The 24,451-nt window shown below is 42.0% G+C and overlaps 2 protein-coding genes across 15 annotated transcripts in view; one reads left to right on the plus strand and one right to left on the minus strand.

Annotated features, from left to right (window-relative positions):
- The first annotated feature begins 4,577 nt into the window (after window positions 1-4,577).
- Window positions 4,578-17,129, plus strand: LOC139410850 (refilin-A-like). 5 transcript variants are annotated; one of them, XM_071156427.1, is made up of 4 exons: window positions 4,578-4,764; window positions 5,175-5,401; window positions 13,704-13,813; window positions 14,890-17,129. In XM_071156427.1, exons 2-4 carry the CDS (start codon window positions 5,186-5,188, stop codon window positions 15,221-15,223), a joined length of 660 nt encoding a protein of 219 aa, XP_071012528.1. In that variant the 5' UTR covers window positions 4,578-4,764; window positions 5,175-5,185; the 3' UTR covers window positions 15,224-17,129. The 5 variants fall into 5 exon arrangements, with proteins under 5 accessions (XP_071012528.1, XP_071012524.1, XP_071012527.1 ...); XM_071156426.1 differs by having other exon boundaries at window positions 4,613-4,764; window positions 5,032-5,401; XM_071156428.1 differs by having other exon boundaries at window positions 4,614-4,910.
- A 3,869-nt stretch (window positions 17,130-20,998) lies between these two features.
- The window catches only part of LOC139410851 (nuclear receptor corepressor 2-like), a 184,285-nt gene continuing 180,832 nt past the window's right edge, over window positions 20,999-24,451 (minus strand). For all 10 annotated transcript variants that reach the window (XM_071156439.1, XM_071156430.1, XM_071156429.1 and 7 more), the window contains one exon: window positions 20,999-24,438. In XM_071156439.1, the coding sequence (XP_071012540.1) occupies window positions 24,257-24,438 (182 nt within the window). In that variant the 3' untranslated portion in view covers window positions 20,999-24,256. The remainder of the gene's footprint in view (window positions 24,439-24,451) is intronic.

Here is a 24,451-nt window from a genome sequence, read left to right on the forward strand (position 1 = left end):
AGTGGGTCAAACTGAATGGATAGTATGCAGCCACACTAGTGTTATGTGTGTACATTGTGCGAAAAGCAAAGTCTAAAATGATCACATGTATGCTACATTCCCAGGATTCACGGTTGGGCAGTCTGAAAAGAGAGAGACATTGTTTGTGTAGAAACCACAGTGACGTCTCCACTGGTTGAAAACAACCTCCCTGCTGGCGGACTGAGCCAGGACGGCCTTGCAGTGGTTTGTTTACATTGAGAGCTATTCCAGACAGCACATGCATGGGCATACACACACACATACACACACACACACTCAAATATGCACTCAAATTCAAGCCTTCACTTGCTCTTTTTACAAACAGATAAAAGGCCAAAAATGTATTTCTCTGCTATTCTGTCTCTCTCACAAACACACACACCTGTGCTGTGTTCCAGTTCCAGCTCCACACAGCTAGCTTGGCACTGGGCTTTGAGTAAAGAGAATGAGCCAGCTCAGTGAGAATGCTGCAGAGCGTGTGAGTCTGTGTGTGTGTCTGTCTCTCTCTCTGTGTGTGTGTGTGTGTGTGTGTGTGTGTGTGTGTGTGTGTGTGTGTGTGTGCCAGGGGCTATGAGGTGGGGAGCAGGATGTGAGTGATTGCACTGAGAGCGCAGGAGGAGGGATGATGGAGCACACAGGGATGAATCACTAGCAGGCTGCCTGGTTTCATAGTTTCACCCGCCCCCCTCCCTCCGTCCTCCTGTCTGAGACAATGTGAAGCCTCCCCAGGGTTACCCCCCCATCCCACCCCCTGGTTCCCCGGTTTGGAACCCAAGTGCAAAGGTCCTATCCTGTATCAAAACCCCCTACTCCAGATTCTAGACCAAAACCTCCCCCATCATAGCCTACATAATGTAGTCAAAGACACGACCTCCATCCACAGTCTGTAGCCAGGGAATGAGCTACTCCAAATAGTTTAACAGGTTCTAAAGCTTTCCCACTGTTGTGTTGCTCCCTCAAGCTGCTGGTATACAGTAGAGGTCTTCATGGGCCCAACAGACCCCAGTTCTTTAAATACGCAAAGAAAGGGTTTTGTTTCATTTTGTAGAGACATTTCCGTTGGCTATATTAAGTTGGACCGGTCTTTTACAGTTTTTTTTAGATAGGTTAAAAGTAGGCCTGTTGTAAAATAATCACCATCAGCCTACTGCTGTCATTTGTCTGGTAGGCCTACAGGAAGCACTCACCTTTGTTGGTAATTGCTGTAATATAAGCCTGTTCAACTTTTGTGAAGGTTTAAACCAGTTATTTAAATATGCATCAAGTGTTTTGTTTCATTCTGTTGAGGCATTCTCTTTGGCCAAATAAAGTTCAAAGTCAACTGTAATGTTGTGTTCCTACCGATCAACTACAGGGCTACTCGCACTCAAATCATGAAAATAAAGAGAGCGAGATTTAACGTCACAATATGGAAACCTGTTTGTATTTTCCCTATAAACAATGACTTGACTTACTTTTGATATTACCCTAATAAAGTCAAAACACTTTTGTGAAGGTTTGGTGCGGTATATTAGGCTTATGAAGGCAGTGCGCCAGCGCTCCAACTAATTCCGACAGTTGAACTTGAGGAACAAAGATTTAGACCTACCAGAGTAACTCCATTAAATCTAACAATATAATGCTTATCTTTATAAAAAGATAAGACATTACATACATCTGTCCAAACATAACATTATGCACACAGCACTCATACCTAAGTATGATGGCCACAAAACATGCTCATCCTCTGTGTCTTATAAATCAAATCTCTTCTGTAATCTTTAAAAAATATGGGGATCATTGGGAGGTGCTCTTTTGAAAAGGGAGTACCTGTATGACGACATGATGATGCTCCCAAAGACACACCTGCCACAGTGAACTCCTGACTACTCCCACAGCACGGCCCACACTTCCTGCCACAGTGAACTCCTGACTACTCCCACAGCACGGCCCACACTTCCTGCCACAGTGAACTCCTGACTACTCCCACAGCACGGCCCACACTTCCTGCCACAGTGAACTCCTGACTACTCCCACAGCACGGCCCACACTTCCTGCCACAGTGAACTCCTGACTACTCCCACAGCACGGCCCACATTTCCTGCTACAGTGAACTCCTGACTACTCCCACAGCACAGCCCACACTTCCTGCCACAGCTCCACTCCATCACAATAACACTAAGATGAAAACAGCCATAAGAAAACAAGATAACATGTGTGCAAGCTTAAAATGCATTCAATTAATTACACATTATAGATCTTAGACAACAAAGCAAAGCATAGATTTATGATAGATTTATAAAGACCTAAAAAACATAATTCATGATTTCCTGGGCATCTGCTGTAATTACCATGGAGAGCTGCTGAACCATCAAAGACTCAATCAACTTCCCCAGACACACACTCCCTCCTCTGCAGCATTGTGTATTGGTGCTCTGATTTCCCTCTTGGCAGGGTTGATGTTGGTAAGAGTAACTGGGGAACCTTCAACAAGGGTTCCATTCTTCATCCTGCTGGGCTGTGATGACTATCCTGTCGGTTAGACTGAGCTCAGGTCTGCTGTAGCTCCATACTCATATAGTTACTGGGAGTCATACAGCATTCCCACCCTGTCCCCACCCAGTCCTGAAATATACGGGGCAAGACATTTTTACGAGCACACAAACACACATACACATACACACAAACACACAAATACACACACACAATTTGAAGAGAAAATAGGTTGTGTCAAACTGTCAGGTGCTGGCATGAGATGCTAAATGCAAAAGCATATTCAAACTGAACACTAAATGTTTCCAAAGGACTAGCATTACTGTTGGAACACTGATTTTATCAATGTCATCATACAAATACTGTACTTACTCCACTAAATACATGTGTTGTTTCTTCATCTCCACCCATCTATAGGCCTACACAGTCCAATCTCACCATGCTGCTGCTATACATTTGTGACTTGTACACTGTGTATTTACAATCATTGTGGCACTAATCTATCTCCATATGTCTGTGAGAAGAGTGGATAGGCATTTCCATTGAATAATATACACTCCCCTCCTCTAATCTGGCTCTAGAGGACTGGCCAGTGTTTAATGACATTCTTGATATTTGCTCCACAGTAATAGAGAACAGTAACAGAACTCAAAAACGTATGGTATAGTATATAATGTACTGTATAATAACAACAACAACAGCCTAACGAACAACCCAAATTACCTATACACTGAGTGTACAAAACATTAAAAACACCTTTTGCCCTCAGAACAGCCTCAATTATTCAGGGCATGGACTCTACAAGGTGTCGAAAGCGTTCCACAGGGATGCTGGCCCTTGTTGACTCCAATGCTTCCCACAGTTGTGGCAAGTTGTCTGGATGTCCTTTGGGTGGTGGACCATTCTTGATATACACGGGAAACTGTTGAGCATGAAAAACCCAGCAGCTTCGCAGTTCTTGACACAAAACAGTATGCCTTGCACCTACTACCATAAAACACTTAAATATTTTGTCATGCTCATTCACCTTCTGAATGGCACACATACACAATCCATGTTTCAATTGTCTCAAGGCATAAAAACCTTTCTTTAACCTGTCTCCTCCCCTTCATCTACACTGATTGAAGTGGATTTAACAAGTGACATCAATTTGGGATCATAGCTTTCACCCGGATTCACCTGGTCAGTCTATGTCATGGAAAGAGTTCATAATGTTGTATAGACTCAGTGTACATTAGATTGTCACAAGAGTTTCAAACGACATTTTAAAGGCATGAAGTTAACATAACAAAATTGATTTGAGCCAAATTGAAAGATCAATTTTTTTTTTGTAGTAAATTGCATGGCTTATTGTAGCATATATGCTATTCATTCAACACATTATCTCTCTATTGTATAGCTACACTCGCAATATTCCCACTTTCCCTAATTTACTGAGTTATTAAGCAATAAGGCACGAGGTGGTGTGGTATACCAATATACCATGCACGACGCTTTGCAGAGTGCCTGGATACAACCCTTAGCCATGGTATATTGGCCATATACCACAAACCCCGAGGTGCCTTATTGCTATTATAAACTGGTTACCAACGTAATTAGAGCAGGAAAATAAATGTTTCGTCATACCCGTGGTATGCGGTCTGATATACCACGGCTGTCAGACAATCAGCATTCAGGGCTCGAACCACCCAGTTTATAATAAAGTATTATAGGGCGGCAGGTAGCCTAGTGGTTAGAGCGTTGGGCCAGTAACCGAAAGGTTGGAACGGATCCCCGAGCTGACAAGGTAAGAATTGACTGACTTGCCTAGTTAAATAAAGGTTACATTTAGCATTAGTATATTAATACATATATATATATATATATATTAAATATATGAATATATTAATACTAAATGTAACCTTTATTTAACTATATATATATAAAACCATAACTATATATATATAATAGTGTAATATCAGTCACAGAGCCCCAACTAACCTGGGAGGAGCAGTGCGGACGTGGTCGCCCTGTCGACTGTGCCTGGAACGGATCCAGATCATCAGGGCTGGATTGGCTCCAGGTGCAAAAAAAAGCTGGCAGGCACATTGAAGAGGGACCTCTCCGAGATCCGACTGTTCAGTTCAGCACAGAGCAGACATTCGGCTTGTAGCTGCCAGATAGACTGCTGCGTTACAGTGGGATAAAGTCATATTGTTTATAATGACTTCCATTGCTTTCTGGAACGTATTTGAATCGAGAAAGGACGATAAAGTGACAATATAATTTCTGGTTAGTTGTCAGGGAGTTTCTGGAATTTTCTTTCAGGTTCTTACTTGTCAATTATTAATTATTTGAGAGTATTTGTTTGGGATGACATACTGTTTACCGACCGTCTGATGGAGATAAAACTGTTAGGCTTGAATAACAAATCAAAGGTTTGTGAATTAGGGCTAAAGCCTACAGGCACAGCGTGCGATTAGTATGTGGCAAATAGAAGTTATGGTTTTATAATGTAATGACATAATTCTAATATTATTTTAAAATGTGTTATTTTAGAAATCTGTTTTGAATGAAGAATTTGAACAGGGATTGCCCATCTCCGAATGACGGGATTTGTGCGCATTTTGGGTTGCAGTCATTCAAGAAAATTGGTTGGCTCGTCATCGCCTTGAGTGACTTTGCCTGGTTTTTGTTTTGAGCTCTCCCAGAAATGGTGGGGCACCTACATTTACAAGCTATGGATGACAGTCTGGAAGGAAAGAATCGGGAGGGACTACTTGACAGTCCGGATTCGGGACTCCCTCCGAGTCCAAGTCCGCCCTTCTATTCGCTGTCCCCCGGTCTGCTCGAGTCGCGCTCCGGGAGTTGTACGACGCCAGTCGAGAACCATGGATACTATAAAAAGGAGAGCAAAGAAGGCAAACTGGTAAGCAACAGTTGATAATGTGTTTTGATAGCTTACAAGTGCCGCTGGCTCTGCGCATTGTGCGCAACAAGTGCGCAATTCTGGAAAAAAAAACACAAAAAAAACGGAAATAGTTTGAGCAAGACAAGAAGGAAATGCAGCTATGTACCCTCCGATTGACTTTATTGTTAAACCATGTGTCCGCCATGGTAGTATGTAAACTGTTTTGTTTTGAACAGATACATGAATTTGCACATTTCTTACTCCTAAACATCTGGTTTTCCTCTTACTGTTGGCATTTCACTGGTTCAGCGCATAGGCCTAGACATTTTCTGATTCAGTATTATCATTAGAAATCATACCGTTGAATGAATTCTGACATGTCTTGATGATTGCTTGGATGCAGGATCATTAATCTCAAACAATAATAAACAAGTTTATGGATAAATTACTGATAGGCCTCAGATCAAACATCTAGGATCTGATCATCCAGGCTACAACTACAGGCTACAAGGCTACAAGTATTATGTGTAATAATACTTGTAGGTATTATGTATAATAATACTTGTAGGTATTATGTGTTATAATACTTGTAGGTATTATGTGTTATAATACTTGTAGGTATTATGTGTAATAATACTTGTAGGTATTATGTGTTATAATACTTGTAGGTATTATGTGTTATAATACTTGTAGGTATTATGTGTTATAATACTTGTAGGTATTATGTGTTATAATACTTGTAGGTATTATGTGTAATAATACTTGTAGGTATTATGTGTTATAATACTTGTAGGTATTATGTGTTATAATACTTGTAAGTATTATGTGTTATAATACTTGTAGCCTATAGGACAGGATGAAATAGAACCAATGGTCTAGCTTTCTCTCATTTCTGTGTTAAAATCAAAATCAATTGTTTGTGGTGATTTGGTCATTTGTAATAATGAACTATTCACTGCAGAAACACCAAGAGAAGCAGTGTCCAAAACACCCTCTCTGTTAATGTTCCATGAAAGGGATAAGCATCAATCTGGATATGTTCTTGCCTCTTGAGTGAATATTTAACAATACTTAAGAGTCAATGAGGAATGTTACAAGAGAGTCCGAGCGCATATCAAACATATCTCTCTGTCTGTCCCATTCATGATGGAATAGTTTGCAAGTTCATTGGCAAGCCCAGGGTTGAAGTGACCCATAGAAACAAACAGAACTCTAGGTCAATGTGTAAACACTCTAACCTTTTGAGTGTGTGTGGTGGTCGCAATGGAAATGGGTGAGGGGACAAAACAGAGTGTGATTGGGATTATATCTGATTAGTTCCTTGGGTCTGTTGTGGTCTCCATTACTGACAACTCTCAGGTTAATGCCCTCTAGTCGACCATGCTTCTGCTCATGCAGAATATTACACTATAACCTGGCGTTACCCTTTCACTGCAGCGAATGCCAGCTTGGAAACCAGACAGCCCATATAGGCACATGCTTCGGCTTGAAATCCCCAATAAATAGATAGTGTGAATAGTGCCTCACACCTGGGAGAGGACACACATTTGATCTATTATTATTTGATCAAGAAATGCAATTTGTGTAATGTTGGTTAGAAATAACAACAGTTGTATCAATCGTTTGCTGTGATTTGAGTGAAGTGTAGTAATCCCACTGAGGAACAAAGGTAATTTATATTTAAAACAATTGTTACCAAGGCACTCCTAATTTAACTATCAAAGGAACATGTTCATACAGGTCACGATAGCATAAATGTGTGCTTTTAGAGGGAAGCCAGCAGCCAACTTCACATACAGTACAATACAGTAGATGGGAGTTGCGTGACACTGGTTTGTTGAGGCCTGAAAGGGAGAGATATGGTCCTAATCCCCTGGATGTGGGGACTGGTGGAGCTCCCCTGCTTTGTGGTTTCCCCTCAAAACAGAAGCTTTGATTGGGGCTGATTCCGCTTGTGGTTCCAATACCTTTAATGGGATTGCATATGTATGGAAAATATATATAAGTTCCATTAGAAAAGGCTGACAAAGCATTTTTTTGTGGGAGCTTGAGCTATTTTATTTTATATACAGTAAGTGCATGCTTGGCACTGGCAGTAGGCAGACATGCATGCACATGCAGAAGACTTGACAGGCAGCATATCAGATGAAAGGAGGTTGTCAATGGAGGGGTGAGCAGGTTCAACAGTATCTCCTTGGATAGACATTTATTTGTATCGCAGTCAAACTCCTGCTTTATATTCTGGTTATTAAATGGTTTATTACACTGTTATAGCTTCATATGGGGGAGGCTGAGAGTCCCTCTCACCAGTCAGTGTTCTGGCCCAGTCAAGGAGCTCAGTCAGCACTATAGCTATCCCTGCATTAGTGTACAGGACAGAAAGGAGACTCGTGTTGTGAGTCATCAGGTGCTTATAACAGCTTTAGTGTTGATATTGATCGTGATGCTGGAGTTTGAGGACATCTACTATACTCAGTCAGAAGTTTACTGTGTGATGATGATGATGGGCAGAGTTTTTCCTTACTCCAGGTCCTCGTGATCTACCTCGAGTGTATGAGAGAGTTGCTCTTTGTCTGAGTGTGTATTGTATTGCATGTGGTTTTATGCTTGGCTGCACACCAGGTCGACTAGGTGGGTGGAGAAGTGCTTTCGGGAGAATGAGTTCCGTATGTGTGCAGCTGCCTGGGTACTGTAGATTAGGGATTAACATTTTCCCGAGGATCTACCAAATTTCAATACGGGGAATAATTTATATTTATCCCGAAAGTCACGGGAAATACCACACAAATTGGAAGTGCCCATTCAAAGCCAATATATGGTTACTATGCCAGGGTTCTCGCAAAATAAGATTGTCACTGCGCAACATTGCCGGTTTGGCTGCGCCACTATGTAAATATTTCACAGCAAGTGAAACTGATGGTAACGATAGAGTGACGTTGATCGCCAATGACATGGTTGTGAATTGCGAAACAGGCCGTTGATAAATTCCGAGCGTTATCATGTTCCTAAATTAATTCAGCGCCTTTCAGCAGTAGGCCTAGGCTACTGCATATGGACAAAGAGCGCGCTCGGGACTCACAGAGCGCACCCGGAGTAGGCTATAGCGTTATCGAATCATACAAACTTTGTAACCGCAGTCAAATAAAAGTCAAATGACCAAGCTTGCTAGATAACCTCCAACGAATGACAGAATATCTCATATTTGGCAAAATCGAGTTAATAATTATACAGATCAGCTCATAAATAACGGGGACATGAAGAGAGGACATTGTTTAAATATCAATGTATCTTAACGGGGACCAACTCAAAAAATATATATCTACTCTCATACCGTTTGGTGATGACACATTCTCTACCAAAGCTCTCATACAGTGGGGCAAAAAAGTATTTAGTCAGCCACCAATTGTGCAAGTTCTGCCACTTAAAAAGATGAGAGAGGCCTGTAATTTTCATCATAGGTACACTTCAACTATGACAGACAAAATGAGAAAAAAAATCCAGAAAATCACATTGTAGGATTTTTTATGAATTTATTTGCAAATTATGGTGGAAAATAAGTATTTGGTCACCTACAAACAAGCAAGATTTCTGGCTCTCACAGACCTGTAATAAGATGCTCCTCTGTCCTCCACTCGTTACCTGTATTAATGGCACCTGTTTGAACTTGTTATCAGTATAAAAAACACCTGTCCACAACCTCAAACAGTCACACTCCAAACTCCACTATGGCCAAGACCAAAGAGCTGTCAAAGGACACCAGAAACAAAATTGTAGACCTGCACCAGGCTTGGAAGACTGAATCTGCAATAGGTAAGCAGCTTGGTTTGAAGAAATCAACTGTGGTAGCAATTATTAGGAAATGGAAGACACACAAGACCACTGATAATCTCCCTCGATCTGGGGCTCCACGCAAGATCTCACCCCGTGGGGTCAAAATAATCACAAGAACGGTGAGCAAAAATCCTAGAACCACATGGGGGGACCTAGTGAATGACCTGCAGAGAGCTGGGACCAAAGTAACAAAGCCTACCATCAGTAACACACTACGCCGCCGGCGACTCAAATCCTGCAGTGCCAGACGTGTCCCCCTGCTTAAGCCAGTACATGTCCATCATGAGATTTTGAGTGAAAACCTCCTTCCATCAGCAAGGGCATTGAAGATGAAACGTGGCTGGGTCTTTCAGCATGACAATGATCCCAAACACACCGCCCGGGCAACGAAGGAGTGGCTTCGTAAGAAGCATTTCAAGGTCCTGGAGTGGCCTAGCCAGTCTCCAGATCTCAACCCCATATAAAATCTTTGGAGGGGGTTGCAAGTCCGTGTTGCCCAGCAACAGCCCCAAAACATCACTGCTCTAGAGGAGATCTGCATGGAGGAATGGGCCAAAATACCAGCAACAGTGTGTGAAAACCTTGTGAAGACTTACAGAAAATGTTTGACCTCTGTCATTGCCAACAAAGGGTATATAACAAAGTATTGAGATAAACCTTTGTTATTGACCAAATACTTATTTTCCACCATAATTTGCAAATAAATTAATTAAAAGTCCTACAATGTGATTTTCTGGATTTTTTTTTCTCTCATTTTTTCTGTCATAGTTGAAGTGTAACTATGATGAAAATTACAGGCCTCTCTCATCTTTTTAATTGGGAGAACTTGCACAATTGGTGGCTGACTAAATACTTTTTTGCCCCACTGTATGGGCAGCAATACGAGACAACGCAAAGAAGTGGGGGAAATGTGATAGGCCTATTTTCACATAGGCGAGACGTGCTTTGATAATGCTACCTATAGATTACAATATGAAGTTAGTAATTTTCATGCAAGAAGTTGTCAGGATTTGGGATTTCAGTGGGATTGTGACGATAGGAAAATAGCTCTATATAAGGCTATATAAGACTACTACTCGAGTCAATAGATAAGTTATACTATTGATGTAGGTTACATTATTGCATGCTAAATGTTTCTAGTCAGTGATAGATGAGCAAACAAATAAATGAGCTACCACTTCCACTGGTCCAGCCAGAGTTAAATTAACCAAATATACAGACAGAGATTCAGTGAAGCAAAATCACAATGATTGATTATCAGACAAGTCACATGCTTTTGGTCAGGAGTTGGACAGGCTACTACACGAGAGAAGAGCAAAATCCACGTGTAGGCTGATAACATGCTCGTAAAATGTTTTGATCAACTAATATATGAGCAAACTAGAATAAAGAGTATCATTAGCCCCCACCTCAATTTAGCTAACATGTCCCCAGCCTAATTGTTACCAAATATCCAAACGGAGATCAGTGAAAGCTAAAATGTGACATTGATTGATTTATCTACTAGTCCCCACGGCTTGTCTCAAAATAGCTCGATGGCGCTGTCCCAATGAAAACCGTGCTGAAATGATAATCTAGGTGACCACACACGACTATTGCTAATAATTCATATAACGGTTGGATATGACTTTCGAAGTTTCAGTATAAGCAAGAATTTGATACATGCCTTCAATTGTATTAGCCTACTTTATTCCAATATTTTTTTAATTAGTTGATCATAGCTAAACTGAGTTTTTCTCACCGCTTTTTCTAGGCCTAATGGCTGTTTCCTTGTCTCTACTCTACAGTTTAAATCGATATAGTTTACTGTTTTCTAAAAATCTGGCTTTTTTGGGGGGTTCGGTCTCATTTCATTTCTGTTATGTTGGACCAGGCCTGGGCTTCAGCTCACTGGGCTTGGGTAGGACCGGGATCACATTTTCAGTTCTAATGAGAACTCTAAACTGCATTCGGGTCTTGTGTGCAGTCCAGCAATGTCAATTATGCATGTGCTTTCAACTTATGGCGACTTTGTGTGAAGTATATATGCTAGGCTAAAGGCTTCCACGTGACAACCTGTTTTGATAATGTGCTATGTGTGTGTTTTGTGGAAATGCTGTAGTGCGACATTGGGTGAAAATTTAATTTCCCTTGTCATTAAATTTCTTTCGGGAAATGTGAAGAGTGGTCCCGGGACAGTCCCGTGATTCTGGTTGCCAATGTTAATCCCTACTGTAGATGGAGGAGCTCCTAGCCTGGAGCCCACCTACTATTCACAAGTGTTTACACTTTCAAAGGCTGCCAACATATTAATTCCCCTGGAAAAACAGCAAGGGTGCTGTTCCTGCCAGAGCACAGAAGACATGCCAATCACACTCGTTTAATTTGATGATGCCAGCAGCACACAGTGGAAAATGAATGATTTTGCAGATGAAGGTAGATTTACAGGGATTAACAGCAATGAGGGTAGCATGGTTATTGGTTACACTAGCTCTCATCTGAGTGAGAGTGATGTACTCAGCAGAGCTGAAGTTGCAAGCTGGGGTACGGTACAGCCTATAGAGTGAGTTTTTGTCCGGTTCCGATTAGGGGGTTTGGGTAAAACAAGCTGTGTGCTGCACAGTGATTTGAGTGGCAACTCTGCTGTGCCCTTGGCCTGCTCTGACCTGTCCCAAGAGCAATTGTATGGGTTTGGAGAGAAATGTGCAGCCAAACCTTAACATGTGACAACTTTCCTCGATCTACACTTTGTAATGACAGAGAGAGAAAGAGAGCTGGTGGGAACAGAATGATATAGCTGATTCAGGAAGTTTGTGTTTGGAGAGATCCTGTAATTACACATAAAAGTGTTAGTTGGACGTCTTGGACTCACAATGAAAGGTATTGTCTGGATGGCATTATGACTAGATGTCATCCGTGCATGCCTCTGGGCTCAGACAGCAGCACTGTATAGACTTGGCAAAGGATTTAGAATTTGCTAATTGGTTCCAGAAGCAGTAGCTACAGTGTAGGGGTTTGTGCCTATGACTTTATTGGTCTCTAGGCAGACGGTGGGACAGGACAGCAGAGTCCCTATGCAGAGGCCTTCTCATAGGGTCTTTCCCAGTCAGAATGCTGGGTGTAACAGGTGAACCAAGTCTGGTTGAGACTAGACAGTAATTCACTCTCTGATGACATGGTCTAACCTGTTTGTCAGACTCAGTATGTGAGACATTCGTTTTAAAACCTTTATTTAACTAGGCAAGTCAGTTAAGTTCCAATTCTTATTTAAAATGAAAACCTACTGGGGAGCAGTGGGTTAACTGCCTTGTTCAGGGGCAGAACGACAGATTTTTACCTTATCAGCTCAGGGATTCGATCCAGCAGCCTTTCAGTTACTGGCCCAATGCGCTAACCACTAGGCTACCTGCCGCTCTAACCACTAGGCTACATACTCTGATGAGATGCATACAGTACGTACCATAAGGTTGACAACACTGACTACAAGGCTTCATTCATTTACAGTCAATTGAAATCAAATTAACCGAAACATGTATGTGACCTCTCTGGGACAGGGTTTGTTGTGTAGTGCAGACAGACAGATAGACAGAGAGTAGCCTCTCTCCTGTCCTGGTCAGCCTTGTCTGCTGTTGGCTGGGCTGGTGTGTGTGTCTGGACTGGTGGCTCTCTGTTGGGTTGATTTAGTGGAGGCAGCAGAGCGGTTCTAATGGCTTGAGCAGGTGGAACAGGGACGTTGCCCAGGTTCAGGACACAAAGAGGTGGAGGGACACTCTCAACTAGCCCCCTCAGCTACACAACAGACAGACATGCTGGCTGGCTTTGTAAGTTTTTCAGAATCATAACCCTAGGCTGCTTGGGGGCTCAGTAAAAAAGAGATTGACAGCTACTGTAACAATTCATACCGCCTTGTCCCACTATGTAATTATGTGAATGAAAAAAGTAGTGGTGTTCTGCAACTTGTTGCGTAGACATGCATCACCATTTCCTCTATCTAGCCAGGCTGTGTTCATCTATTGTAGCTGTGCTGTGTGAATGCTGGGGGAGATAACATAGGACTTCTCATGTGAGTTCCTGTCCTGTTATAGGTGGATTCAGAGCCTGCATCTTTGCCAGCTAAAGAAAATATTATCTGTATTAGGTAGAGAGCACTAGTAGTGCAGGACAGTTTGTGATGACACCTACTCTTCCCTGTAGAATGGATTCTGCCAGCTCACTTCCCTCACCTGCCAGCTCACTTCCCCTCACCTGCCAGCTCACTTCCCTCACCTGCCAGCTCACTTCCCTCACCTGCCAGCTCACTTCCCCTCACCTGCCAGCTCACTTCCCCTCACCTGCCAGCTCACTTCCCTCACCTGCCAGCTCACTTCCCTCACCTGCCAGCTCACTTCCCCTCACCTGCCAGCTCACTTCCCCTCAACACCAGTAGGTTCATTTTTATACATTAACAGTGGGTAAAGTGATGGATTTATGTGAATGGCCTGCCTAATCTCATACCTCTATCCTCCCCTAGCTGCCGTACCTTCTCCTGAACTCAACGGGGACGGACCTGAAGGCACGCATGTACCCTGTGTTCTTTGGGGAGAGCATCGAGGTCAACCCAAAACCTGAAACAGAGATCAAGTGAGTGATCCTTCACCAAACTACATACAGAATGGGTTGCTATTAATAGTAGGGCTGTGACAGTCATGGAATTTTGGATGATGGTAATTGGCCAGCCAAATGACCGCGTTCACTGTAATAACCGCTCAAATAGCATTTCTTTAAAAGAATATCTATATACAGTACCAGTCAAAAGTTTGGACACACCTACTCATTCAAGGGTTTTCTTTATTTGTACTATTATCCACATTGTAGAATAATAGTGAAGACATCAAAACTATAAAATAACATATGGAATCATATTGTAACCAAAAAAGTGTAAACAAATCAAAATATATTTATATTCTTCAAAGTAGCCACCCTTTGCCTTGATGACAGCTTTGCACACTCTTGGCATTCTCTCAACCAGCTTCATGAGGTAGTCACTTTTGGTTACTACATAATTCCATGTGTTATTTCATAGTTTTGATGTCTTCACTATTATTCTAGAATGTGGATAATAGTAAAAATAAAGAAAACCCTTGAATGATGTATGTGTGTCCAAACGTTTGACTGGTACTGTGTATATATATTTTGACATACAGTACATTTTATACTCTGCTCCTGACTGCATGTGCTGCCATAGAAATAGAACGAATAGAACAAGTGTCCCCATTTAAGTCAATGATGGCATAATGGGTGGACTGGTGACCATTGCAAGGTAGGAAGTAAAAGAAGGAAGTGTACCCAAATGTGTTGATTCATCTCAACTGACATTACAAAAAAAAACATTCCATTGCATGAGCCACATCAGTTAACATCACAATACCAGGCAGCGATTGCAAGTGTACCTATGAGTTTAAAAGTCAAATTGCCACACGAATGCCCGGCCGTCTGGTCTTAAGTCAGTTGATCGCCCCTCCCCCCCAAAAGAATGATGGTCTTCATCCATAACCGTCTGTTACAGTTCTACGGTAATTGTGGCAGCCCGACTTAATAGTGCCATCTAGTGATCAGCTTCTATACCAATTACTGCTTAATCTATTACTTAATGTTTGCCCTTCAAAGTACTTTGGTACTTCAATACTTAATCCAATGTCTTTGATTCTACTCCCCAGGTGTAACTCTGAAGTGAAGTACGACTCAGACAAGCACTACCGGGACCAGGTGTACTGCGCTCCTGTTCCAACGGTGACGTCCTACAGCGAGACGGTCGTTGCCATGCAGAACTGCACCTGGAGGAGTTACAAGTCACAGGTATACCTAGAGCCGCGCCAGAGGCCCCTGCACTACCAGAGCACCACCATTGTGTACCCCAAACACGCCAAGAACACTTACCGCACCACGCTCAACTACAACGCTACGGGCTCCCGCCGCTGGTTTGTCTCCACCGTCCAGCTGGAGTCCAGTGAGGACAGCAGCCCCTGCATCATCTATACAGAGGACCTCTAAACCCGATGCCTGCCTGTGAGGACAGCAGCCCCTGCATCATCTATACAGAGGACCTCTAAACCTGATCCCTGCCTGGCTAATTCTACTGTTATGGAATGGACACACACACACACACACACACACACACTACATCATGTATTAGGGGTACTGTAGGGGAAGTACAGCGAATCACATAGGCCTTTAAAGAGCTGCACTTCATTGTTTGTCTGATTGAGTTGAGCCCTTCCAGTCTGTAGCCTCCTCCCATCTCTAGACACACCTCTGATAGCTGAGCATGACTAATTAAGGCTTGATGGTAGCATGTGACACATCTTGTTGGACTGTCAATATGTATTATAGAAATGACATATTCATGAATGCTCAAAAGGGAAAACGTGTGAATACACAGACAGACTCATGAAAAGCAGCCTCTGTGTAAATGATGTGGGTATTCTGAAGAGGGGGAAACAGAAATGTAATACTTAGCATTTGAAAGATTGGACCAAAGATTTTGTATCAAAGGAGGTTTCACCCTAGTAGTGAGTTATGTCTTTGTCTCAACCTCATCGAACCGTCAGAAAGGACTCCCGCATTAGATCTACTTCACAACTGTGCATTTTTCTTATCACATGTCTTGAGGGTGTCATGAGCACATCATTTTCACCTCCAGTGATGTTGAACTCCTCTCTGCGGCTCTGCTGTTTTGCTTTGACACCAAACCACATCTTCATGACAAACTCTAGAATCTGCCTCTTTTGTCTGAAACACAAAGGTCTTCTAAAGGAAAATATCACATTCTCTTACCATTTTCTACAACCAATCAGAAACAGTCTTAGCAGGCACCATAAACAGCAGGCAGACAGTCAAGGTTTCTGTTATAGAATGCCTCTGGTGAAGGAGATGCCAGTTGGAAATGCCGAACTTGGATCCAGAGAGGAGGAGGGAGAGCAGAGCTAACCAGTTAATACTGTGACTAGCTGGGCAAACCTGAGGAACATTTCTGTCTGTTTTTAGACAGCTCTAACCTTTGATGTCCTGATTGTTTGGCAGACTGGTAAACACAACCATAAAAATCCCAACAGCTACTCTCTCCAGCAGACTGTTGTAATATACTGGACAAGGAAATGGGTGGCTTGGATTTATATACTGATGTCAGGTGATGTTGTAGGAAAATAATACAGATGTAATATAGATTATTAAGAATTGCCTGATCTGGCTCACAACCTCTTTTTGTCTGACTTATATACATATGGATTATGGAACCTGGTAAATGTTGAATGCTGTGTATTATGAATTCAGATTACTTACCTCAGGTTAAAAAAAATTATCTCTACTCTATTTCATTGAAAATGTGTATTACCTACTTTTAATTGACATATTGAGCAATTTTTTTTTAAATGCAAGCTGTAGTTAATGTAGGTGTTGAAAATGTACAAAGAAAGGTGTGTTTTATACACTCAAGAATATGGAAGGAAGAAAGTAAGGAGAGAAAGTGGAGAGAGGCTGTGCAGTTTTATCAGTGGTTTTTGGAGGGTTTCTTGAGGGTTAAGATGTTCTGAATACTTACAATACTGAGGGTTTGAACCATAGGTATTATAGTGGCCTGCACAGAAAGATAGTTCACTGGAAAGTTGGTTGTGGGTTAATGTGATGTGCAGAAGGTATCTGAGAAGTCATTATTGGTACATTTGAGTTGATGAAAATCTAGGGGTCTGTTGTTTTTCTTCTTCTTAAAGTTAGTGAACACTAACAGTTGATTTTGTTCTTGTAAAATACTTTCCTGTTGTATATGTGGTATTGAGGCATTCTCTTTATATTTTTGTATATTTTCTGTCAATCCTCTTTTTTTGTTTTGGACAAGATAAAATAATTTAAAAAGACAAATGTATATCTTAATTGAATAAAAAACGAAATTCCAAAACACAAAGTTCACTATGGCCTCTTGTAATTCTCAATATTTTATTTTCAGCAGATTAAAAGAGCCCAAAAGCCTGTGACACAAAGCTACATTATTGACAACCTGACTTAAATTCCCATGGCTTCTCCAAAGTTAAAGATAGGGCCAGGAACAATAATCCATACAGCCCCTCTGTTATTAAAGACAGGCCATTATTTTAATTTTGTGTTCACCACAAAGGAAAGGAATATAATTTATCCAGCAGCAGCAGCACAGGAAAAAGTAAGTTCCCCAGACATAGAGCGCCAGGGAAAAGGTCACATTAAATGTGGCGCAACTACTTAACTGTTGAAGGTTCTGCCTTGCCTCACACTTTCAGGAGTAAACGAGTGAGAGAAGGAGAGGAAAAATTCAAATGAGAAGCTCATAGGCTTGAAAGTAAGAAGGCAGAACTTATCCCAGAAATGCTTATATCAATTACAGTCAACACTTCTACAATTAGCACAACCATGGTCGTTTCCAAAGCGTGAATATTTAGCATCTATAACTCAAGCACTATTCCGTCCCATAAATCCATCCTAATAATATCCAAGCGATATTAAAATAACAGCAGCTCTGCCTCTCTCGTTTGGCAGAGGGCACGTAGAAGGGTTTGGGTGTATGCCTCAGAGCCCCATGGTCTTCTCAGTAGCACAAATCCATCAGCACCTCCTTCCTCACTCTGAAGCTAACCGCACCAGACAGGATTAAGATGTCACACAGGAGCTGTGACTGGGGCTTGGGCCCAACCAAGACTTTACAACTGAATGCTCCACTCTCATTTGTTCCTCTAAAGCTACAAGGCAGTCCGTTGTGAAATTGTAGCTAGTCTCAGCACAACAGAGGGACAAACATAGAACATGAGAATAGTTGGTATGTCCCAGAGCGATCTATTTAGAAATAAACTCTGTTATAATCCAAAAGTGCTTCTAAAGAAAAGGAAAAGCCACACTCTAGTAGCTCCGATGCAATCATTTTTTCACCAATGTTGACAGCAGCAGTCTTCATTTTTAGCATAATTCGAAAGTGCTCCATACAAGAATTTACAATACTATTCTTCACTTCTGCTTGGCTTTGGAACATTCTCAGCAAATGTACAAAACTTGACAAAAAAGTTATTTCTTGGTAATTCGTTACTCGTTATTTCCTAAAAGTTCAAACATGGTAACATAAAAAAATGAAAAGAATGGTTATGTTCTAGGAACATTCTCCAACTGGTTTAAGAACAGTTCAGGGAACGTTAAGAAATAAAGTTTCAGTACTAAAGCATAGTGTTTCCAACAGGTTTCCTCATGGTTCTATTTAATGTCAGATTCTCAATTTTTTTTTTTTTTTTTTTGTGGCAATTTCAGTACTTCAGCATAATGTTTCCTCATGGTTATATTTAAAGTCATGTTCTTAAAATGTTCTGAGAACGTTAAGAAAACTTTCCATAAACACCACAAGAAAACTTTAGTAACGTTCAGAGAACTTTCTAAGAACGTTATTTAAAAACATATACATTCCTTCTTAGCCTCAACAAAACTTAGGCGTGTTTGCTGTGCCCACTAATTGCCCACACCTGATCTTAATGAGTGCTTGTTTCTTTTGAAATGGAGTCTGTTTGAATCATACAGAATGATAGAGGCTACTATTGGTCAAAAGGCCATATTAGCATAGGCAGCACCATTGAGGGGTTCTACCATTTTAATGTAGTCAACTGGGTGACATTTCAACTTCATTGTCTGATTCCTACAGGTGACCCTGTTGGAGTCATGTCCAACTGGGTCATCAGGAGGGAAAAGCCAATCGTGAATAAAATGGACTTCAAAATGGAGATTGCCTCAATGGTGCACCCCATGCAGTCACAGATGCTATAATGGCACAGATACAAAGATGAGTCCTCTATTTATCTCTATGGTTTTAATAGATTAAAATGAACAGCTTGTATTTGTAAAAAAAAAAAAAACATGGCATGCTAGCTCCATCCTGGTGCTGCAGTGGACTAATTCCATGTAAAGAGAACAGAAGATTATAGGTTTGAATGTCACCGATGCTGTGTCACACACAAAAAAAAAAACGTGGTTGCATGAATGCTTAAGGAAATTAATTTCCGTATGTCCCATCTGTGCTTGGAGTAAAAAGTTAACCCAAAACAGCAGTGTTATTAAAAGTCTTATTGAATCATCCACAGAAAATTGTTAATAAAACCTCCCAGGAAAACGTTCAAGGAACCAGAGTAAAACGTTCTTAGAACCTCCCTGCAACATTAAAAAAAAAGAACGTTCAGTTTTACCAGTCAGGAAATGCACAACTTCTGGGTATTGTTCACAATGAACCCCTGGGGATTAATAGTTCATTAACTCATAATTGCTGGACCTCAGATCACTGCATTTAACCCCTTCATTAGATTGTCAACGTGACATTTCTTCTCCTCCTGTGTTTTATGGTACTTTCTTTACTGTCAGAGAAGCGGTGTATGGCAAAGCTATGCAGGCAGCTCATTGTCCCAACCACCACATCCAATAATAAGAGTCTAGCACCCACTTGTGGCGGCTGGTTTCCACTGCACTATATTATGTGGTAGCAATTTAGACTGGGATAGTTAATTTTTCTAAAACTAGATCAGCTTTAAACATACACTACATGACCAAAAGTATGTGTACATCTGCTTGTCAAACATCTCATTCCAAAACCATGCGTATTAATATGGAGTCGGTCCCCCCTTTGCTGCTCTAACAGCCTCCACTCTTCTGGGAAGGCTTTCCACTAGATGTTGGAACATTGATGCGGGGACTTGTTTCCATTCAGCCACAAGAGCATCAGTAAGGTCGGGCATTGATGTTGGGCGATTAGGCCTGGCTCGCAGTCGGCATTCCAATTCACCCCAAAGGTGTTCAATAGGGTTGAGGTCAATGCTCTGTGCAGGTCAGCCAAGTTCTTCCACAGCAATCTCGACAAACCACTTCTGTTTGGACCTCGCTTTTTGCACGGGGACATTGTCATGCTGAAACAGGACTGTTGCAGACCCAGGATCGTCTAGAATGTCATTGTATGCTGTAGCTTTAAGATTTCCCTTCACTGGAACAAATGGGCCTAACCCAAATCATGAAAAACAGTCCCAGACCATTATTCCACCTCCACCAAATTTTACAGTTGGCGCTATGCATTCGGGCAGGTAGCATTCTCCTGGCTTCCACAAAACCCAGATTTGTCTGTCGGACTGCCAGATGGTGAAGCGTGATTCATCACTTCAGAGAACGCTTTTCCACTGCTCCAGATTCCAATGGCGGCGAGCTTTACACCACTCCAGCCGATGCTCGGCCAAGAAAACCCATTTCATGATGCTCCCGACGGACGAACAGTTCCGAACAGTGATGACGTTGCTTCCAGAGGCAGTTTGGAACTCGGTAGTGAGTGTTGCAACCGAGGACAGGCGATTTTTATGCGCTTCAGGGCTCCCATTCTGTGAGCTTGTGTGGCCTACCACGTTGAGACTGAGCCATTGTTGCTCCTACAGTTGACCGGGGCAGCTCTAGCAGGGCAGAAATTTGACAAACTGACTTGTTGGAAAGGTGGCATCCTATGACGGTGCCATGTTGAAAGTCACCGAGCTCTTCAGTAAGGCCATTCTACTGCCAATGTTTGTCTATGGAGATTGCATGTCCGTGTGCTCGATTTTATACACTTGTCAGCAATATAGTGTATCTTCAGTTCTCTCAGATCCAAGATAGCTGTTTGCATCATATCTAGTATTTTTATTTCCCCCCCTCTCAATTTAAAATAGTCTTAAAATAGGATATTCAGTTGGTGATCATACACATTTGCAACAATGTAATACATGGCAATCAAAGTATACAGAAAGACATGAACAGCATCAGTTTCAATGGCAATAAGATTTTTATTTAAACATTAAGGCAGTGTTTTTTTGTTTTTGTTACACTGCTATCCACAAAGGTTGCTGGTGGGCATGTAGAATTAAACAGTGTGAATAGTTTTTCTGTAAATACCAACCTTGCAGCAAGCCACATATATATTTACATCTCTTCAGTTCTATATACAATCCTGGCTATTATACAGTGGGTTATAATTATTTTAAAAAACAAATCATTACGCACAATACGGTTGATCAATGTCAATGTCATTTTGAAACATTCCTTTCATTACAAATGAAATGCTAACTATTATCATGGAGAGTGTCATGACCATAACCAAAGCAAGCGCTGTAAGAACAAACAGAAACGAGTGAAAAGCATAAATCATTCAAATACACATCAGTACATTTAAAAACAACGGGTTATTCTCATTTCCTCTGCTATTTATTTAGCTAACACATCTGGATATGGTTTGGTCTTCTTGTCACGTCAAACTTTACTGTCACTTTGCTCTCTCCCAACGACTTCATGAATAGTCAATTGATATACAAGTAAAGACACAAACTATCTTATAATACAAAGCTGGGGGTTACCTTGTAGTCGGTTGGGTCCAGTTACAACCTTTTCATATAGCTGCACCTTGACTGATTAGATGTCAACCATGACCAGTATAATAGGTAGCCAGAGTAGAAACGTTATTATCCAGTGAAGAGGAAGGAGTGAAAGCTGTTCCACGTTCACTACTAACACGTCTCCATCATGACTAACTCAACTCCCTCTCAACTAGTGGACAGGATAACACACTGCCGTGCAGTCCCTCTAAACAGGTCACACTGAGAACAGCTGTGCTTCTCTGGCTTCAACAGTCAATACAAGCCATGGACACCATCATTGAAATGGACAAAAACTTAATCACACAAATGTAACACTAACTTTTGGACTGTTTAAACCTCCTTTGAATCAGGACCATGCCAGAATATAATACCTTTCACTAAGGACTGAGGGTATGTTGCCTGTAAAAACAAATTGGGCAATGTTTATATGATCGCCTTTCAAACAGCACCCTTTTTACATCTTTCTTCTTGGCATTCACCTTTTATATAGCTATTGCTTAGCCTGCAAAGAGCAAGAGGACATTCAACCATGTCGTTGCCCATTGTCATGGTAACCTGATGTGACAGCAGCAAGTTCTACAATCCTCAGACAGAATACACTGCTTTTCATTTCTTAACATTCACAACAGTAAGTTAGCAGCTCCCATTGTAAATCATGTGTAAGTGACAGTTAAGCGCTAAGGCTGTGACAGATTTGGACAAAACAAAAGACATCAAAAGAAGGACATTTCATCTGCTCTTGGTTTCAACATTTCCCTGCATAAACACTTATAACCCTGGCACGTAGAAAAAAAATAGTTAAAAAAATGTGTGCGTCACTTGGTAACTATTACTGTATATTACTGTAAAATGAATGGCACTTAACACTAGGAATCTTAGAACAGTACAAAATTGGGTCTAGATAAAAATGTGCGTCTGGCCTGGTGAGGCAGAGCTCCTCTTCCCCTAGACAGTAAAAGTTCAGAGGTCAGACCGTCACAACAGGCAGCTCCTAGAGACAATAGGCATTCCATCCTAGAGACAGACTTCCAGCTGGCCAGCCGGGGCTCACTACAGCCACAGCCGGCACCACCATGGTCCAAGGGGCATTGAAACATAGATGGCTTTTATTTGTCACCTCTTTAATGCAAGCACATTCCAACTCTAATGCCGGGTAATTTGCCCTAAAGCAGCTTTAAGGTTGGTCTCTACCCGCACTAAGCGGACTGGGTAATGTTTCACTAGCTGTGATTGTCGCTTGAGTGCGGGAACACTAAATCATGTATGTGGCAAGACCAAATTAAACAGATGTTAAAGGAGGAGGACGCTTCTATTAGTAGGATTCTACACTCTTCTTCTTGAGTCTATTCTGACCTGCCCGAAACACACATTCTTAAAAATGCCATTGTGAACAGATTGACAACTAAGTGCTTAACATCCAAAAACAGTCTCAACAAACACATAGACATGATTCATATACAAAGAGTGAGAAAGTGTCACTTGTCTCTTAGTGCCATCCATCACACCCACAGTCCACTCTCTCTATTGGATGCCCGGAGAACATACGCCGCCACCGTCCTCCTATAACATTTCAAATGTATGATGACATCATCAGCAATGGACAGCATGTATACCCTGTTAACCAATGATATAACCCTCCCACGTACCCCCCAAGATAAATCGTTGCAAATAAGAAACAATAACTGACACCATCAAAATTCACCATAAAAAGTACTAGCGGTCTCAGCTCACTTTCAAACACAAGACTGGACTGACTTGATTTAAAAAGGAGAAAACTAAATAACAAACACAGGAAAACAATGTGTTTTTTTCCCTCCTGTCCATCAGCTGATAGTGGTAGAAATGCACCGGCCGAGTGTCCACTAATGTACTGTACTCTACTGCACTATGGATGCCATTTGCCTGGCTACCTGCCTGTCCCACTGCCCTCTGCACAGTGACATGGGTCAGTGAAGGAGTCCACTTCCCTAGCAGACCTCTCCATGCAGAGCTCTGTGTGGTTAACTCCATGTCCATGGGGTCATTGGCAGAAAGAATGAGAGATCGAGATGGTCAGTGGAGGCAGCAGGCTTCTCCAAGTTGAAGCTCCAGGTTGAAACCCTGCTCACAGAGCCCAGACAGAGTAGAGCAGGATTCCTGTACAACAGAGGACACATCCATCCTTGTCCAGGGCCAGTGAATCCATCAACAGGTCAGATTAAAACACATGAACATCAGACTATGTGGCCGTATCAAGTCCCTTCCACAATCCGTAGAAGACACTAGAAACGTACACAAAAAAGTGAATGAATTGATGTGTCCGTATTGATAAGGCCAGCAAGAGGGGTGGGGGGGGGAGCAAGTAAAAAAACAAGTGATTTGTCCTTTAGAGTAGTCCTGGAGTGAATGTATACACAGAAACACCAACACACACACACACATTCACTGAGCAGCAGTGTCTCAGCACACCACCATCAGCGCTTGAGATGCTCAGTCAGCAGTGTGAGATGGGAGGCTAAGAGGTCACTCCTTTTCCTGGGTGGAGAGTGTAGAGTGGGGTGGAGAGTGTAGAGTGGGGTGGAGAGTGTAGAGTGGTGTGTGTGTGTGTCTGCAGCAGCAGTGGAGGTGGTTGATAGTTGGTAGGTGCTGTTCTGTTCCATGGCAGGGTCTCTCACTCGCTGTCAGACAAGGTCTCGTACTGAGAACACAACAGGGGCTTAGGTTCCTCCTCCCAGGCCCGCCCCTGCCCCAGACCCTGGACCCCTAGCTGGCCAGAGGAGGGGGAGGGCGCTGACACTGGCATGCCACCGGGGAAACGCATGGTCAGGGGGTTACATGGGAAGGGAGTGGGGCCTGCAGGAGGAAG

Source organism: Oncorhynchus clarkii, chromosome 6 (assembly GCF_045791955.1).
Source record: "Oncorhynchus clarkii lewisi isolate Uvic-CL-2024 chromosome 6, UVic_Ocla_1.0, whole genome shotgun sequence".
Classification (NCBI taxonomy): Eukaryota; Metazoa; Chordata; class Actinopteri; order Salmoniformes; family Salmonidae; genus Oncorhynchus; species Oncorhynchus clarkii.

Excerpts from the sequence above, each read along its gene's own strand:
- LOC139410850 (XM_071156423.1), top strand. The coding sequence starts at position 5,186 with ATGGTGGGGCACCTACATTTACAAGCTATGGATGACAGTCTGGAAGGA. Across the intron at positions 5,402-13,703 it reads AGAGCAAAGAAGGCAAACTG|CTGCCGTACCTTCTCCTGAA; the intron begins GTAAGCAACAGT and ends ATCCTCCCCTAG. Across the intron at positions 13,814-14,889 it reads AAACCTGAAACAGAGATCAA|GTGTAACTCTGAAGTGAAGT; the intron begins GTGAGTGATCCT and ends TCTACTCCCCAG.